This window comes from Bos taurus, chromosome 19 (assembly GCF_002263795.3).
Source record: "Bos taurus isolate L1 Dominette 01449 registration number 42190680 breed Hereford chromosome 19, ARS-UCD2.0, whole genome shotgun sequence".
In the NCBI taxonomy this organism is placed as follows: Eukaryota; Metazoa; Chordata; class Mammalia; order Artiodactyla; family Bovidae; genus Bos; species Bos taurus.
In genome coordinates, this window is record NC_037346.1 from 25,229,163 (window position 1) to 25,246,478 (window position 17,316).

The 17,316-nt window shown below is 46.7% G+C and overlaps 4 protein-coding genes across 9 annotated transcripts in view; 3 read left to right on the forward strand and 1 right to left on the reverse strand.

Annotated features, from left to right (window-relative positions):
• The first annotated feature begins 25 nt into the window (after nucleotides 1-25).
• MED31 (mediator complex subunit 31) lies at nucleotides 26-5,653 on the forward strand. The gene is made up of 4 exons (NM_001077989.2): nucleotides 26-107; nucleotides 964-1,041; nucleotides 1,510-1,606; nucleotides 5,279-5,653. The coding sequence occupies exons 1-4, from the start codon at nucleotides 80-82 to the stop codon at nucleotides 5,469-5,471; spliced, it is 396 nt and encodes a 131-aa protein (NP_001071457.1). The 5' UTR covers nucleotides 26-79; the 3' UTR covers nucleotides 5,472-5,653.
• The window catches only part of KIAA0753, a 67,538-nt gene continuing 51,183 nt past the window's right edge, over nucleotides 962-17,316 (forward strand). For 3 of the 6 annotated variants that reach the window (XM_059878470.1, XM_059878472.1, XM_059878474.1), the window contains exon 1: nucleotides 14,992-15,080. Coding sequence is in view for 3 of the 6 variants with exons in the window: in XM_059878473.1 (XP_059734456.1) it covers nucleotides 14,988-15,080 (93 nt within the window). In the remaining 3 variants the exon portion in view is untranslated. Of the gene's footprint in view, nucleotides 1,042-9,476; nucleotides 9,526-13,217; nucleotides 14,023-14,917; nucleotides 15,081-17,316 lie in introns of those variants that run through there. The other 3 variants (XM_059878473.1, XM_010815954.4, XM_005220266.5) reach the window with 3 other exon arrangements.
• On the reverse strand, nucleotides 6,889-9,141 carry TXNDC17 (thioredoxin domain containing 17). Its single transcript, NM_001205821.1, has 4 exons — nucleotides 8,927-9,141; nucleotides 8,246-8,327; nucleotides 7,761-7,836; nucleotides 6,889-7,128 (listed from the first exon to the last, which is right to left on the reverse strand). Exons 1-4 carry the CDS (start codon nucleotides 9,069-9,071, stop codon nucleotides 7,060-7,062), a joined length of 372 nt encoding a protein of 123 aa, NP_001192750.1. The 5' UTR covers nucleotides 9,072-9,141; the 3' UTR covers nucleotides 6,889-7,059.
• On the forward strand, nucleotides 9,477-13,180 carry LOC132343035 (uncharacterized). The gene has a single exon (XM_059878469.1). The coding sequence runs from the start codon at nucleotides 9,832-9,834 to the stop codon at nucleotides 13,162-13,164; it is 3,333 nt and encodes a 1,110-aa protein (XP_059734452.1). The 5' UTR covers nucleotides 9,477-9,831; the 3' UTR covers nucleotides 13,165-13,180.

Below are 17,316 nucleotides of genomic sequence, written 5' to 3' on the forward strand. Positions count from 1 at the left end.
CGCCGCGACTTCCGGACCTTCCCCGTTTCTCCGATCCTGGCTGTGTGGGGTTGTTGGGGACTTAGAGTGTCTGCTGGTGATGGCCGCGGCCGTCGCTATGGAGACAGGTGAGTAGCGCTCTGAGCCTCGCGTTTTGTCAAATAGAAACTGTCCCGGGCCCAGACACCTGCTTCCCGGGGTTTTTTGAGAATCCAGGCCCAACTCCCGGCAGAGGGAGTGATCGGAGCGGGAGGGACCAGGGCTTTTTTAGCGTCTGGAAGGGTGAAGGTAATTTGGCCTTTTCAGAATTTGTTTTGTTGGCCGATCCTTTCTCCCCGTTAGTTATTCAAACACTGGCCCCACCGGCTTCCGGCAAGACTAAAGGAGAGATTTTGGATCATAAACCGCTTCCTCGAGTTGTATTTTTGCATCTCAGATGAGCTTGCCTAAGTTTAAGATATCGTCAGCGAACCCTTGTATTACTGTGCCACTGACGGGTCTCACCTAAGCACGCGTTTCTTGATCTTGCATACTCACCAGGGTCTCTTTCATCTTGCATTCTGAACGTCTCTTGATGGATTTAGCATTTACTTTGTTTTTGCTAAGCTTGATCACTTAACAGCTTGTAACGCATTATCAAACTAAGGCAAGGCACATTGCTGCAGCTTATCCTAGTGATCACTGTGAAGTTCCAACATAGTGGCTCATGAGTGATTAATGTTCTGCTCCATGTATGATCTTGTTTTCTTTGATAATTTAACTTTAGAGAAACCTTTTTTTTTTTAAATTAAAATCAGGGCTTTGCTTTCCTTAGACTTCTAAGGAAGGTTTTTCTCCTCCCACACCCAGTTTAGGAAAACCTTTGCACGCTCTTCTTCATGTAACCCAGCATTAGTCAGGTGTCTGTACTGCTGTTTTCTGTCTACAAATCAGTATTATATACAGTGACATTTATTTGGATGATTTTGCTATCTTCTGTCCTAGATGATGCTGGAAATCGACTGCGGTTTCAGTTGGAGTTGGAATTTGTACAGTGTTTAGCCAACCCAAATTACCTTAACTGTAAGTTGTTGAGCACCTCATTGAATTGAGTAGCTAATTGTGATTTCTGATAGAAGAGTCAAAATTCATAGTACTATCGGCCCTTTGTATCCTTGGATGCAGCCTCAGTTGGTGGAATCTGCCCATCCTGAGGGTGACAACACCATCCCGGCTCTGTGTTGTTTTGTACAAGGGATTGGAGCACCTGTGGATTCTCGTTGTCTGCGGGGTCTCTTAGAACCAACTCCCTATGGATTCTGAGGGATGACTTTAGTATCTAGTCTGACACATTCTCAATGGAATGGAATGACTGTTGCCCTTATACTGGTATATATAATTGAGCAAACGGGGACTTCTGTTTTGAATTCAGTGTGTGTTGGTGGTGGGAATGTTATGTAAGTAAATTCTTTACGATTATGTGAGTCACAAATCAGTAGTCCAAGGACTGGTGTGCTCTACAGATGTATTGTTTTTTTTTATGCCTTTCAGTTCTTGCCCAAAGAGGTTACTTCAAAGATAAAGCTTTTGTTAATTATCTTAAGTACTTGCTTTACTGGAAAGAACCAGAATATGCCAAGTATCTAAAGTAAGTTTAATTTTTATAGTCCTAAATGTGTGTGTACTTTCTTATACCCCAAAGCACTGATATTTAATAGACTTCTTACTTTCACGTTGGAAAAAATACCTGTTGAATCTCTGGTCTCCTTTCAGTTGCCTCCATTTTAATATGAGACACACTCATCTCTAACTTAACTGCAGTTATCTAGTTATTGGTATTCCTCCTTTCTCCCTGCCCTGCCAAACAAAGAAGAACCATTTTCTACACAGAAGCCAACTTGGTCTCTTAAAAATAGAAATTACATTCCATTAGAACCCTTTCGTCGCTTCCAATTGCATGCAGAAGAAAATCTAGTCTCTTAGTCCTGTGTGATCTGTCCCTGTCTTCTCTGACCTTATCTTATACCACTCCCTGCATCTCACTGAGTTCTGACCTCAAGGAACCCGCAGTCTATATATGCAATGACAGCCATAGCCTGAAAACGAAAGAACATAGAAAGGGGCACTTACTTGTAAGCAAGGGTTTCTGAAGAAGGTAACCTTACCCAAGTCTTAATAGCTGCTTTCTTATTTTATATATCTTACATAATAAATACATGAATTTATCATTCAGGTTGTGCAATAGATACTCTCGTTTTAAGGCTTACTGAAATGCAAGGAGTATATTATAATCACAAACATTTCTTTTTAATGGTAAAAAATAAGCCTTGAACTCCCACCTCTGCTTTGTCTTAAATAGATAGTCAAAAAGCAGTGTTGACACGTCTAGTCTTTTTTTCCCCCTAAACAAACAAGTTTGAGAGGAGAATGTTTCAGACTTGTACTTTGGCCAAGCCACTTTTCTCTGTCTAATAACAGCTGATTTATGAAGTCCACATCCTCCTTTTGCCTGTGGGACCCTTGCCACCTTACTGGCCCTTTATAAAAGAACCACTTATTCATTTAATAATCCAGAGAAAAGATTGTTTTTTTTACTAGATTGCAACATGTTATATGTATGTATCATAGACTTAGAGACTCAGTGTTGGACACTGAGCCCTAGACACCGTCAGGTTCAATTTTACCCACAACATTGCTGAGATGGTCATCTGTTTACTGGCTGGAGGTTTCCAGTGAACACATACTACTCCATCAGGGGCTGCCAATTCCATTGTTAGCTAGATTCCATAAAGTTCCTCCTTGTATTATCGTGTCCAACTCTTTGCGACCCCATAGATTGTAGCCTACCGGGCTCCTCTGTCCATGGGATTTTCCAGGCAATAGTACTGGAGTGGATTGCCATTTTCTTCTCCAGGGGATCTTCCCAACCCAGAGCTCGAACCCGGGTCTCCCGCATTGTAGACAGATGCTTTACCGTCTGAGCCACCAGGGAAGTCCTATAACATGATATACCTCTATATAACTTTAACTCATGTTCTGAGTTTTGTCCCTGAATTAATCCAGAACCAATCTATGCCTTCTTGAAGAATAACCATTCAGATATTTAAATTTAAGAGAGGCTGCAAATTAACCCCCATTTCATTTCTGCACAAGGTTTTTGTTTACTAGTTGCCAACATTTAAAGATTGGAGAGTTTCATATTTTGATTCAGATTTCTAGCTTCTCTTTAAAATTCTGGAAGATATGGTAACCCCAGGTATTTGTTCTCCCAGGTCAGTCATTGGCTAGAGCAGAGGAGCAGCTACCTCTTCTAGACAATTTCCTCCACAATTTCACTAATAGCCATGACCTGCAGCTGTAATTTATCTCTTACATTCAAAGATTCACAGTGTTGATTTGCTGGGAGCTTTATGTCAGCTAAAATCCTTCAGTTCTCATTTTCATCAGTGATGTTAGTTGAGTTCTCCATTTATTTCTAATTTGTTTAAAAAAAAATCTAAATGCAAACTTTGCTTTTGTATGTCCTCTATTTCATCTTGTTGGTTGATGCTATAATTGTAGCCTATTAAAATATTTATAGTCCCTTATTTTGAGCATGGTCTTCTCCAAGTCTTATAAATGACCACTGTATGTCTTAAGTTCCAGTTATTGAGAAGTAGCATTTGTTACTTGAAGACAGTCCTCTTGGGTATCACATTAATTTATTTTACGGAGGAAGAAACTAATCCTTAAGAAGGGTTAAGTACCCTATTCAAGGACACCCAGCTGGAGAATGGGCAGAGCTGGTTTCAAACCTAGGTCTTTGTTGATAGAACATCCTCATGAGAAGGAAATAGCTAGAGTAGGTGTGAGTAGGGCTTTCCAGGCTTAGCTGCTGAGAATTACAACCAACTATGTATCTCTGGAGTATAGGAAGCAAATGTTCAATAAAGAAACATGGCCTTGGGCCCTGCTGTGGTCCTCAGACCAGCAGCATTGAATGCAGAGCTCAGGCTCCACCCCAGACTTTTGATGACCTGGTTCAGCTGGTGGCTGCTAGTTTTCTCTGTATCAAGTTACTTGTTTTTCGCTTTGTATTTAATACCTATCTTGTGAGGCAATGCTTTGAGACTATGTAAGTATCGTGTTTCATATTTCAGTCTTTTACCTAACTTTGGCAATCTATGGAAAATACTTGCTTGAAAGCTTTTTCTGTGGTGATTTTCTAATTCCATAATTCTTTATTCATTTTGTTTGTTGAAATTCAGTTGTAAGGACAGAATATTTCCTTGTTCCTGATTTATTCATTTTATAAAGTTACATCAGTATGGACTCCTGGATTCTTTATCTTGTGGGTTATAATTATGTATCTTCTTGAACTAGTGATCCCAGATATAGCCAATGGGAGCCCCTTCAAATTGGCTCCTGTGTACTTTCAACAAATCCGTATATTTTTTGAGCATTTTTCTTTCTGCCACTATGTAATAGTCCAGGCTCATCTTGTACTTTCCTGTGTTAGCCGTAGCATTAGCCATGTCTCCAACCAACCCTGGATAATACTATTTAAAACCCATGATCTGGGTACCCGGTGTGCTCATTGGTCCTGGAGTGTCGTTGATTCAAGGCTTTCTCAACACATAAAGCTAGAAATGTGTCTGTGTGTATCTATTTCTATATCTGTGTGTGTGTGTGTATAAAGCCATGAGTTCATCCTGATGTTTTCAATTCCAACTTAATAACAGGATTCATTCTAGCCTTCCCCCTTCCTTATCTGAAACTACTTTTCTGAGAGCCAGAAGTTTGGCTTTTTGTTTATAGTGTACTTGCTCAACGTCAGAGTATATGTACATAATTTCAGAATTGTTATATCCCTGTGGAAAACAGGAATACAGTATCTGTGCATAGTTTTTTCTGAAGTTGACTCACTTTTAAAAGCTGTCTTCTTACCATAGTTTATGGAAAACCAATAAGTATTAAACACATAATTATGAAAATAAAGTGTTCCTGTTCCTTACCTTGGAAATCACCAGAAGAGAATAGTGTGATTTGCCCCCAGATGTTGACCAGTTATTGTGTTACCAGTTGACAGTTACACTGTTTACCAGTTACTGTGTGGTCTTAGGTAAATTATTTAATTTTTCTAAGCTTACATTTTCTCACATTTGAAAATTGTGCTGACTTTTGATGATTAGCTTTTCTGTATAAGCAGGAAAAAAAAATGTATCACCAAAGTATACCAAGTTAATGTTACAGAAATGATAGACTGCAAAAGCATGTTTAAGTGAGTTAACTAGAGCGTGGTATTACGACGTCAATCATTAACTTATAAACTTGACCCCAGGTACCCTCAGTGTTTACACATGTTAGAGCTGCTCCAGTACGAGCACTTCCGCAAGGAGCTGGTGAACGCTCAGTGTGCGAAGTTTATTGACGAGCAGCAGATTCTGCACTGGCAGCACTATTCCCGGAAGCGGATGCGCCTTCAGCAAGCCCTGGCGGAGCAGCAACAGCAGAATAACGCCTCGGGAAAGTAAAAAGCTGGGTCCCCACCAGGCTCCTAAGACATGTATATATTGCTTTTGTACAGTGAAGACAAAAAACAAGACTGTTCCTACGTACCTTTATTATGGTAGCAGCCAGAACTGTTAGTGTGCTTATTTAATTGAACTCTTATTGTTACTAGATTATTTGTTAAACCAGAATTGTTTTACTTTGATTTCTCTGTGGATTTGTAAGCTTTTATTAGTATTTAACACAGAAATGTCTGAAGAACAGAAATGTTAGGTGCTGCAGACCTATTTAAGGCAGTGGGGCATGAGGTAAGGGGAGGGCCACCAAGCCAAACCCTGCTCCTCATGTACAGTGGGGCCTGGGACAGGTCTGTCTCCTGGAGCCTTGCGGTCCCTCACATCAGCTACCCGACCCGTCCTCTGCCGAGTGATAGTCAGTGACCTCTTGACATCAGACACTAGGAACTGCATTAAGGTTCTTAAATTCTACAGGCTGGAGACATACCTGTGTCACGGGTTGCTTTGCAGGAGAGCTTTAAGGAAGAATCATTGGTATGTCACTGACCTAGTAACGGCAGGGAGAAAACTGGTAGTTAACTACTAATTGGACTCTTGACCTTGGACTAGAACAAAAGTGAGGAGCCTCAGATACTTGTACTCATTTGAGAAAGCTGACATTTATTTGGCAGATACCACAAACCCAGGCCCTAGGCTTAGCTGCATTCTCATTTTATCCTCAGAATGATCCATGTTCATAAAGGAGGAAACTGAGGTTTAGACAGGTTAAATAACTTGCCTAGGGTTACAGTTAGTCATAATCAGTGAGACTGACTCACAGACTGGAGTCCTTCCCACCACTAGGTTATACAGTCTCTGATCTCTCGGCCACCCACCTCATCCCAGTGAAGCACATCCAGAGAGCTGTAACAACACTGCCAGCATTAGGCAGAGGCTGGAGTAGATGGCGCTGGACTTTCCTTCAGTGGTTAGGTTAAGTTCTACACTGTAAAGCCAAAGGTGTTTTAGGAATGATGATTCTTTGTAAATTCATGGAATTTAAGGTAAAAGATCCTAACTCAAATTGGAAGCTGTCTACTGGACTATTAGGGTCTTTTAGGTATTTGTCATCTCCACTAATACCTTTGTGCTACTACTGCCACTCCTAAAGACTTACTTTATCTACGGTAGCTTAAAAGTACCCTTGTTGTTGTTTAGTTACTAAGTTGTGTCCGGCTCTTTGCGACCCCATGGACTGTAGCCTGCCAGGCTCCTCTGTCCATGGAATTTTCCAGGCAGGAATACTGGAGTGGGTTGCCATTTCCTCCTCCAGTGGATCTTCCCATCCCAGGGATAGAACCCATAACATCCCCTGCATTGCAGGCAGATTCTTTACCGCTAAGCCAATGGAGAAGCCCCAAAATACCCTTATATTAAAGCAAACTTGAGGGTTCATGAGCATTTTAATAGTGCTCTATTGTTTAGATATATACTGATTTCTTTTACATCATCCTTTATTAATTTACTTTTTGTTAACATGAATTCAAAGTAGGCATACAGTTTCTTTTATAGTAGAGCAAATCAGGAAATAGACATAATTTGCCATCAGCAAATCTTAATCTTCAGAAAACAACATCTCCACAAGGTTGGCCTGAAGACACTCAGATTCTACCAGTTTTTGAGGCTGTAAGAGAAGAACAGTCATATCTTAACCCACGGTTACAAAAATGTTATTAGGAAGGGAATGAGTTGTTACGCTTTGAATGACACAAGTCTTGGAACAGAGAAATTAGGCCATACAGAAACTATCAACTAGTTGTAACAAGTTTTATGAAATAGTTAAGATATTTACCTTAAGGTGAATCATTAAAATACTTGGTTCCGTGGACTAAAACAGGAGAGAGCAAGCCCAATTTCACCCCTTCCCCTTAACTCTAATTGAGAATCCCAGGGCCATGACTAGAGGAGGTGCCCTTTCATTTCCTCCAGGATTATGAATTAAGTTGAAAACAACTATTGATGCCACTGTTTTAAGGAATTATATGTGAATCAGCCTTCTTCAGCAGTGGTTACAGAATTTTAAAATAAGAGTGGCTTTTAAAAGGCACGAAAAAACCCCAGTATTTGCATTATTAATATGTTATTGGGATTGGCCATAGGGATGAACGGCCAAGTTGTCTGTTTTGAATGCATTGCAGAGAGCAGTATGATGTTTGGGATGAAATGTCAAAATCTTTTCAAATTTGAATCCAGAACAAGTGAAGAGTGTTGATAGGGTGAATTGTATCTCCAAAACAGTTAAAGAAGGATACTCACTGTTCCATACTTAAGTAGTGTAGGCACTGCAGTTAATTTCAGGTTTTTCCTGAAGTCATTATTTGGATCTTTCCAACTATTTCAAAAAGAGAAAATGATCATGAAAAAGATTTACTTGGTATCTTAAAGTCAGCTGGATATTTGATACATTCCCACTTTTAGCCTTTAGTAATCATTTTTGTTGTAAACATTTAAAAAACCTTGAGGTCTATGACCTATTCTCCTGTGCAAAATTTCATTTAAGTGAATATATACTAAGATATAAAATAAATGTAAAGGCAATTAAGTTCTGAACTAACATCAGGCCAAATTATTGAATTGCCCTTACCTAATACAAATGGCTGAACATTCAAAAATATCTTTTACTTGCTTGACTTATCCATGACTGAACCTTAGAACTCAGAAGCTGAATCACAAAGGCCCTTCTCGCCTGTATGCAAAAGTCTAGTGCGTGTCTGAGAAATAGAGTACCCATTGCCACTTACTAAGGTTTTTCTCCTACTTGGCAGTAGATGAACACACATCCTTCACCAACATGCTTCAGCCCCTCTCGTACGACTGGTTCAGCTTTTTAAAAAGTTGATAAAAATGAAAATAATTACACACCAACTCTACAATCAGGCGCTGACAATCGGCGTCCCTCTCCCCTTCAGTCTTGGTAAGTACTTAGACTACCGTGCAGTTAACTGAGGTTAACACAAGTTAGGTGGATTTGAGAAATCAGAACTCCTTTAAGGGTAAGGTCCGACTCTCAGTCCTGATTTGTCCCCAGGCCACAGGTCCGACTCTCAGTCCTGATTTGTCCCCAGGCCACAGCGCCCAGCACAATCAAAGACATAAATCTTTGCTGAATTACGGAGAAGAGACCATCTCACGTGTCTTGCAAGACACTAGTCATACCAGGGAAGTGAAAAGTTCTAAAAGACTAGATTCCAAGATTACCTGGATCGAATGATTAGAAGAGCACTTTTGGTGGGGCAGGAAGGTCTTAATATATTGAGAGTCGGAACAGGGCAGGAAAAGGCAAGAGGAAAGCTCAAATCGCCCTGCGGGAGTCCAGGAGCAAGACTCCCTCCGCTTCCTCTCCACCCGACTATCTGGCTATAACCTCGGCCTTCCAGCCACTTCCTCTGGGCAGCTAGCTGCCTCCCGAATCCTGGCCTCACCCTGCACGCAGTCGGGGCACCAGCTTTTCCCTTCGGCGTCCTTAGAACCAGAAAAGTAGGCGAAAATGGTCTTGTCACTGTGCTGCTCCACCACCTGCATGAACTCCTCGTAGCCGGACACGCTCACCTCTTCGTAGCTGGCCATCGGGAAAGCGTGCCTCGGAACACAAGGGATGTCTCGGGTTCCGCCACTGCGGGGCGGGGCTCTGTGCGGGGTGGGGCGAAGCAGTTTCTGAATGGGCGGGGGTTGGGGTGGGGCCTGGGGGAGCGCGCCCGGCTCTGCGGTGCTATGGGAGCCTCTGAGGGCCAAAACGCCTCCGCACAATCTGTCTGCTCTGGTTTGTCAGGTCTTTCTGCCCCGGTGGTACCCCGCAACCCCGGCGTCTGCCCCAGTCTGGTCCCGGTACCAGCCCCATATGCAGTGGATGCAAAACCTGCCGCGGCGCGGTCCCTGAGCCCCTTGGTGGCTCGGAGCTTTAATGGCTCCCAAGTTGCGCTGCGTCTGTTGCCATGGCGACTGGGCCAGCGGCCGGAAGCGGGGCCTAGGCGCGACCCACCCCCTGCCGGCTTCCTGGTAGCCGCGCCGCTCCCCAGGCCAGGTGGGCTCCAGCTAGAGCTGGGGGGATTCTGGGAACCTGCGTTAGGAGTCAGCGATCTGAGGGAGAGGAGACTTTGACCCGGGGCGGATCCTGCCGCTTGTCGGCACTAGTTACCTTTTCTTCTGCCGAGGCGTTAGTTGGGGGCGGGCGTCCGGGACTGGGCGGGAGTAGGGGGCTGGGAGGGAAGAAGGCTTCGAGGGCTAGAGCTGAGTGTGTGAGAACGTGTGTGGAGCCGCCCTCGGAGCTCGTTCTGAGACAGAAAGTGCCCCGGGGCTGCGTTGGGAAGGCGGGAGTCATCCTGGATAGATGAGTGGGGCGGCTGGCCAAGGGGCCTTGCCCGGGCCGAGCGTGCGTGAGCTCCCGGCGGAGAGACCGGGCCTGTGCGTGGGACCCAGCCGGTCCGGACGCGGAGTCCGGCGGCCGTGGGGGAAGAGATGGGGTGCAGGGGTGTTCCGAGGGCGTGGAACTAGGCGCCGGGCGAGGTCTTCCGTGCGGGAGACGCGCTGCGTGAATGCGGACAGGCTGCCGAACCGTCGGCGGCCATGGGGGAGAAGACAAGCAGCGGGAAAAGCCCAGGCCTCGGGGGAAAACGAGGCTGCGGGAACACCTGGCGCTGTAGTCTCGAAGGAGGCTGCACGAGACCGTGGGACCGTGTGGGTAAACGGGGCTGTGGGGGAACCGCAGGTGGTGGGGCCTGTCGGCTCTGTATGGGTGACTGGCACTGGGGAGGAGGAGACGGTTTACAGGAGTCCCCCGGGCTGTGAGAGAAAAGGTCGTCCGGGATCCTTGGGGCATGGGAGCATTCTGGAACTGTGGTTGAAGGTGCAGGCTCTGAGGGCAGCGTCAGGAGGTGGGCAACGAAGCAGAGTCGAGCTCCATCCTGTGCCCGCAGGAGAGGGCCCGATTGAAAGGGGGGTTCCTGGCCGGGCTTCGTGGGTAGAGACCAGCCGTGAAGGTCTCACCGGACCCTGGGTGAAAGGACAGGCGGGGGCAGACCCCCGGGGCCGGGGACTATCCATCCCTCCGGGCCCAGGGGCAGGCTGTGAGAGGGCCATGGGCTGCTGTGGGCAGGGCCAGGCTGTAAGGATGCCATCTGTGGCTATGCCTGGAACTCTGGAGGCAAATTCCGGGATTGCCCCACACCTGCCTGGGAGGGGACAAGCTGTGGGGGTCCCTGGGCCCTTGGAGGGGATTGGCTATGGGGTTGCCCCCAGCTCTTCAGTAAAAGGACTGACTGTGGGGGTGCCCGGGGTCACGGGGTGGCCTGAGGCTGTGGAGGTACCCAGAGCTGTGGCGGGAGAGCTCTGCTGGGGGGGGGCTCCAGATCCTTGGGGGAGACAGCGAGCAGCACAGGTGCCTGGGGCTCTGGCACAGGGGGTGATCTGTGGGCATACCACAGGCTTTTGGGGGAGAGGGCAGACCGCAGTTGTGCACAGAACAGCCCAAGGGGACACCCCCTCTGTGGATGCCCCAGCCGTGTGGCGGAGGAGACGAGCTGTGGGGGAGACGGGCACCAGACAGCCTGTAGAGGTGCCTTGTGTGATTGAAGAGGGAGTGAGATGTGGGGGTGACCCGTGCTACAGGGAAAGGGGACAGGCCGGGTGGGCAGAGACAGGCTCTGGGGGCAACTCAGGGTCCTGGGAAGCTGCCCAGACTGCAGGCTGGGCAATGTGTGGTCCCGAGGAGCAGGAGGCAGGCCCTGGCAGTGTTCCAGGCCACTGGGGTATAGGACAGGCTACAGGGGTACCTTGGGCTCCCGGGACAGAGACAGGGTGTGGGTGTGTCCTGGGCCTGTGGGGAACACAGCAGCCATTGGGGGTGTCCCAGGCGGTGGGATTATCGGGGACCAGAGGAGTGCAGACCAGTTGCTGCTGCGTCCCGGGCCTGTGGGCTAGACAGCAGGCTCTGGGGGTGCCTCTGGCTGAGGCAGTGCCGGCCGTGGTCAGAGAGGAGACCTATGGTGGGAACGTCTTGGGTCTCCTGGAAAGGAGGCAGGCCCTAGGGGAGCAGGAGGCTGTAGTGCCCGCCACTGTAGGGGGTCCTGGGTCTGTGTGTCAGGAGACTGGCTGTGGGGACTCTTCCTGTCTCTGCCTAAGGAGACAGGCTGTAGGGCTGTCTGAGCTCGTGAGGGTGCCAGAGACAGCTGGGGTGTCCAGCTACAGGTGTGCCCTAGCTCCATGTGAGCTAAGTTCTGGGAGTGAAGCTGCCAGGGTGCCCGCCGCTGTGTGGGTGTCTGACTCTGTGGGTCAGGAAGACAGCTCCAGGGAGGACTGGAACCTGCGGGCAGGGGTTCATCCTGCCAGGAGACCCACGGCTTCAGGGGTACCCATGGCTCCCCAGGAGCTGTGGTTGGCGGGGGAGGATGCTGGCTTGTGGGGAAGGAGACAGAGTGCCAGGGTGCCCGTGGCTGCTGAGGTGCCCCGGGCTCCTGGGGTGTGTGGTTCCCTGGGGGTGGAGACTGGCTCTGGAGATTTCTCGCACTTGCCGGGGAGGAGACAGACAGCAGGAGTTTCTCTGACTGCAGGGGTGTTTGCAGATGCTGGAGTGCCCGTGGCTCTCAGGGCGCCTCGGCCTGTGCAGGAGTTGGCTGGTTCTGGAGGCGTCTCAGGCTTGTGCAGGGAGAGAGAGACAGTGTGGGGACCTATGGATGCCGTGGATCCCACCAGAATGGGGATGCCCACCACTGCCAGAGTGCCTGGGCCCATGAGTGAAGAGATGGGGCCTAGGGGCATCTCAGGCTTGGTGAGAGGGAGACAGTCTGGGGGAGCATGTGTGGCCATGGGGCTGCACACAGCCATGGGGATGCCAGGGCCTGTGGGGGAGGAGATGCTCTCTGGGCATTTCTCGAGCTTATCAGGAAGCAGACAGACTGCTGAGGTGCCGATGGCGGCTGCCAGCATTTCCCTGACGGTGGGGGTGCCCACAGCTGCCGGGGCCCCTGGACCGCTGGTGGGCGATGTTATTTCTGGGGATAGCTCAGGTGAATGGGGAAGGAGACCCGTGACTGAGGTGCCCGTGGCTGCCAGGGCTGTAGGACTTGTGGACGGGGAGACTGGCTCTGAAGGCGTTGCAGACCCATGGAGGAGACCTGACGGAGCCATCCCTGAGGCTGCGAGAGTGCCTCTGTCTTTGGGGGTGCTTGCAGCTGTAGGAGTTCCCATGGCAGGGCCCAGGCCTGCGGTGGTGTGGGTGACTGGGCCTGCAGGAGAAGAACCCAGGGCAGCTGTCTCAGACCTCACAGGGGTGAGGAGACAGTTCACAGAGGGCCCCAGGGCTCCCCGCACAGGGGAGATCGGAGGTAGAAATGTCCTGGCGCTGGCTGGGAGGAGCCAGCCAGTGGGGGTGTCTTACACCTGTGGGCATGGGACCAGGTTATGGAGGTGCCTGAGGTCAGCGGGGGAAGAACTGGACTATGAGAATGTGCCAGGAGTGTCCAGAACAGGTGTGACTGTGGGGGAGAATGGAGCTGAGGAGGTGCCCCCAGTTTCACGGGAGGAGACAGGCAGCGGCCTCATCAGAGATCACGCACGGCAGGGTGGGAGGAGACAGGCTGGAGGAGAGTCTGCTGTCAGGGCAGGGGGGAACAATTTGGGAGACAGTTTTGAAGGGGAGGACAGATTGAGGGGGGTGTTCCACTAGTAAGGATGGCGTTGGGGGATCCTGGGGCTCTTGGGGAGGGAACAGGTTGGGGAGAGGTTTGTCCTGTGGTGTAGGGATGTCTTGGGATGGAGGAGAGAGGCTTTGTGGATACACCTCAACACATATGGGATGGCAAATCCGGAGGTTCCCTGGTGCAGTGGGAAAGGGACAGGTTGCAAGGAGAGGGATGTCCTCTCCTTTGTATGGAAACTTTGTATGGGGGAAAGGTTTGGGGTCGGTGTCCCTGGACTTTGTGTGTGCATGTGTTTGTGTGTGTGTGTAGCATCACTCGAGGTATTCTGGAACTGTGGGATCACCTAGTTTTTTCCTGTTGGAGAATGGACCCATAGGCCTTCGGCATCCAGCCAGGGAGTACTGACATCGTAAAAGTCCCAGCTGCGAGAGCCCGACTCTGCAGGCTCCTTCCTCCTGCGGCTCCAGCCCCTGAACTCTGTTGACATCAGGCCAATTGCGATGGCCTCACTCGCGTTCCTCTTCCCGTCTTCGCTTTTGATTGTATCTCTACAGCCTTAGAAACAAGGAATCTTTATATTCCTACCCGTGTATCAGTCTTTAAGCAAATCCAGTCTACAATCCTTGGCTTTATTCAAAAGTTTGGGAAATCCTGAGTTTTCCAGTTGAGTTCCTATTGAATTCTTTAAGAGGACAAGCTCTCCTCATACCTTTAATGCCGGTCAACTTATGGAAAATCTGCTTAATTCGACAAATGTTGAGTTGAATTGTCTACCGTGCTCAAAACACTGTGTTGGGGGAAATCTCAGAGAAGCACACGACAAGGTCCTTCCCCTCAAGGAACCTTGTCTAGCTGGGAAGCTGAGACAGATACCTGTGAAATAGGTAAATAACAACGCAAGCAAGTGGGTGAGTACAGGGGGCGTGGTGTCTATAAGGAGGCATTCAGAACAGGGAGAGGCCCTCCCTTGTGGTTTACAAAACACTTTCCTATCTTTGGACAGCTGTAGGGTGGGGGAGAGTTAGGGTGAACCTGAAGAGGTACAGAGGTCATTCCGCTAGTTCCTGGCCATTTCTGGCATCCGTCTAGGTATTCTGATGCCACTGGTTTATTTAGAGTCACTCAGAGTTAGATCCTTTTGAGCTACCTAGAAGAGTGAAGTGTACTGCCTTTTGGTTGGTAATTAGAATTTATTAACATAGGCTGTATATCCATAAAACTCCTGCTGGAAAGTGCATGTTTACCATAGAAGAGCTCCGTTTTTGGAATAACATCTTATTGGCGACCCTTGAGCTGTGAACTTTGGAATGAAAAGGACTCAGGAAGTAGTCATCAGGCTAGTTGTTGTTTAGTTGCTCAGTCCTGTCTGGGACTCTCTGCGACCGTATGGATTGTAGCTTGCCAGGTCCCTCTGTTCGTGGGATTTCCCAGGCAAGAATACCAGAGTAGGTCGCTATTTCCTTCTCCATCGGATCTTCTTGACTCAGGAATTGAAGTATAATTCCTGCGTCTTCTGCATTGGCAGGCAGATGCTTTACCACTGAGGCACGAGGAAAGCCCATGTCATTAGGCTAGTGTGTCCCCTATTCTCGTGGAAAGTAGACTTTCAACAGTGCAGTTGCTTTAGTATATGAAAGAAACGGTCAGCAGAAGCATTCGCTCTAGTGTGAGGTTGCTATGGACTACTAGAAGACTCGTACGTGAGCAGAGCATTGTGTTTTACTTATTCTTTCACTTTGTTTGAAAAGGTTGGTCTAAAAGTGCTTTCTTTTATGTCAGGCAATGATTTTAGGAGAAAACTGTTGGCCAATGACTGAGCTTTCACTCTCCGTCTACACTGTCTGACACCATGGGACCAGGCCGACCAGCCTCAACCTGCGTTCATCTAGCATCTGGTGTCCAACTCGATGGGAGGAGTGACCCCAGGAAACTTCACACCCAGGTAGTTTTGTTTTGTTTTTCTCTTCCGATTTTTGTTACGAAGCTTTTCAGACAAAGAGAAAAGGACAGTGAACACATTTTAAATCACCGTTTAGATTTAAGCATTATCACACCTAAGAAAATGGAAAAAAGTAACTCCCTCATATTCTCTAATAATGTCTTCTTTCAGCCTCACCCACTTGTCCTCTAAATGTCTTTTTGTATTAATGAAAATCCTCACACATACAGCAAGCTGCATTTTACAGTGAATATATCTGTCCTTCAGTCCATGCCTCTAGAATCCGTTCATCAGTCCATCTTACTCTAGGATGCATATCAAACTAAATTGCAGATGTGAGTACCCTAAGTACTTGTGCATGCATATCATACACTAGAATTCTTTCTTTGTATACTGTTTTCTTTTATTTTGATGTATATTTTACATCTTAAGCAACTACATTGAAATGTATACATTTTGTCATATTTGCTAAGTTTTGATCAGTGTGTACACACATGTTTAAGTCATATCTCAGATACTGATCATTTCCATTACCCCAGAACGTTCTCTTGTGCCCCTTCCTAGTCAGTCGTGCTGCTCACCCTTAACAGGCAACTGCTATTCTGATTTTTTTTCACCGGGATTAGTTTCTGTGTTCTAGAACTTCATGTACACAGAATCATATACTACGTACTCTTTGGCGTGAGGCTTCTTTCACTGGGTATAATGTTTCTGAGATTGATCCACCTTGTTGGGTGTATCAGTAGTTACTTTTTTAATACTGAGTCCTGTTCCATACCACTGTTTATTCATTCCCTAATTGATGGACACCTGGGCTATTTCTAGTTTAAGCCATTGTGAGTGAAGCTGCTACATTCTTATACAAATCTTTTTGCAGACATGTTTTCATTTCTCTTGGGTAAATACCTGGGAGTAAAATTACTGGCTCATAGAGTAGGTGTATATTTCGTTTTTTAACAAACCAACAGACTTTCCCAAAGCAGTCTGTATCATTTTATGTTCCTACCAGTAATGAATGAGAGCTCTAGCTGTGCCACATCTTGGCCAGCATTTGGTATGTTTTTTTTAATTGTAACTGTTTTGGTGGGTGTGTAGTAATATGTCAGATAAAATTTTGACTTAATTTCAGACTGACAGAAAAGTTGCAAGAATGGCACACAGTGTTCCTGGATACTCTTCTCCTGGATTTCCCAGATGTTAACTTTTTATTACATGTCCCCTCTCCCTTGCTCCCTCTCTTCTTCCTTTTTCTTTTCTTTCTGTCTCGCTTCACACACACACACATACACACACACACACACACATGGAATTGTTTTCTGAACTGATTAAGTTAAGGACATGATACCCTTTTGCCTCTAAGTACTTGAGCTTGTATAATCATGGTATAGTGACCAAAATCAGGAAGTTAGCATTAAAATGATGCTATCGGGTCATCTACAGACCTCACTGAGATTTTTTTAGTTGTTTCAATAATGTCCTTAATGGTGAAAGAAAATCCAAAATCATGACTTTTGTTACGTTTCTTTAGTTTCCTTTAATCTGAATGATTTCTGAGTCTGTATTTCATGACATTGACATTTTTGAAAAGTGCAGACCTGTTACTTGAGGATTTCCCCTCAATTGGGGTTTGTCTGAAATTTTCTCACAGTTACATTCAGGTTGTGCCCCTGCGGTGGGAAGACCTCTGAAGTGATGCTGAGTTCTTCTCAGTGCATCACCTCAAGAGGTACATAGGTCGATTCATTCCCGTTACTGACCATGTTCACTTTTATTGTTTAATTAAGGTGGTGTCTGCCAAGTTTTCCATTGTAAAGTTATTCTCTTACCTTTTGTAATTGGAAGTTTCTGTCTTTGAGACCATGTTAATATCCTTTTACTTCCGAGACTTCATTTGCTTTTAGCACTCATTGATGACTTTGGCCTGAACCAGGTTTTTATTATGACAGTTGACAAGTGGTGATTTACTTATATCAGAGGATACTTTTAGCATTTTACTTAATTAAATATGATATTCAAACGGTCTCTTATTTGGTCAGTGAAATGAGAGTCACTTCAAGTTGATTCCAGTGTCCTTTTCACGTTGCCATCAATCTTTGACCACTTTTTGGTATAAAAAGATATGCCATGCTCAGAGTATTTTGCCCCTTCCCAGCCATTCTTGAAAGGAGCCTTCATCCCTTTGGTGGTGAATGGATTTTAGAAGTCAGTGTCTAGGTACTGGATATGCTTGTTAGTTCTT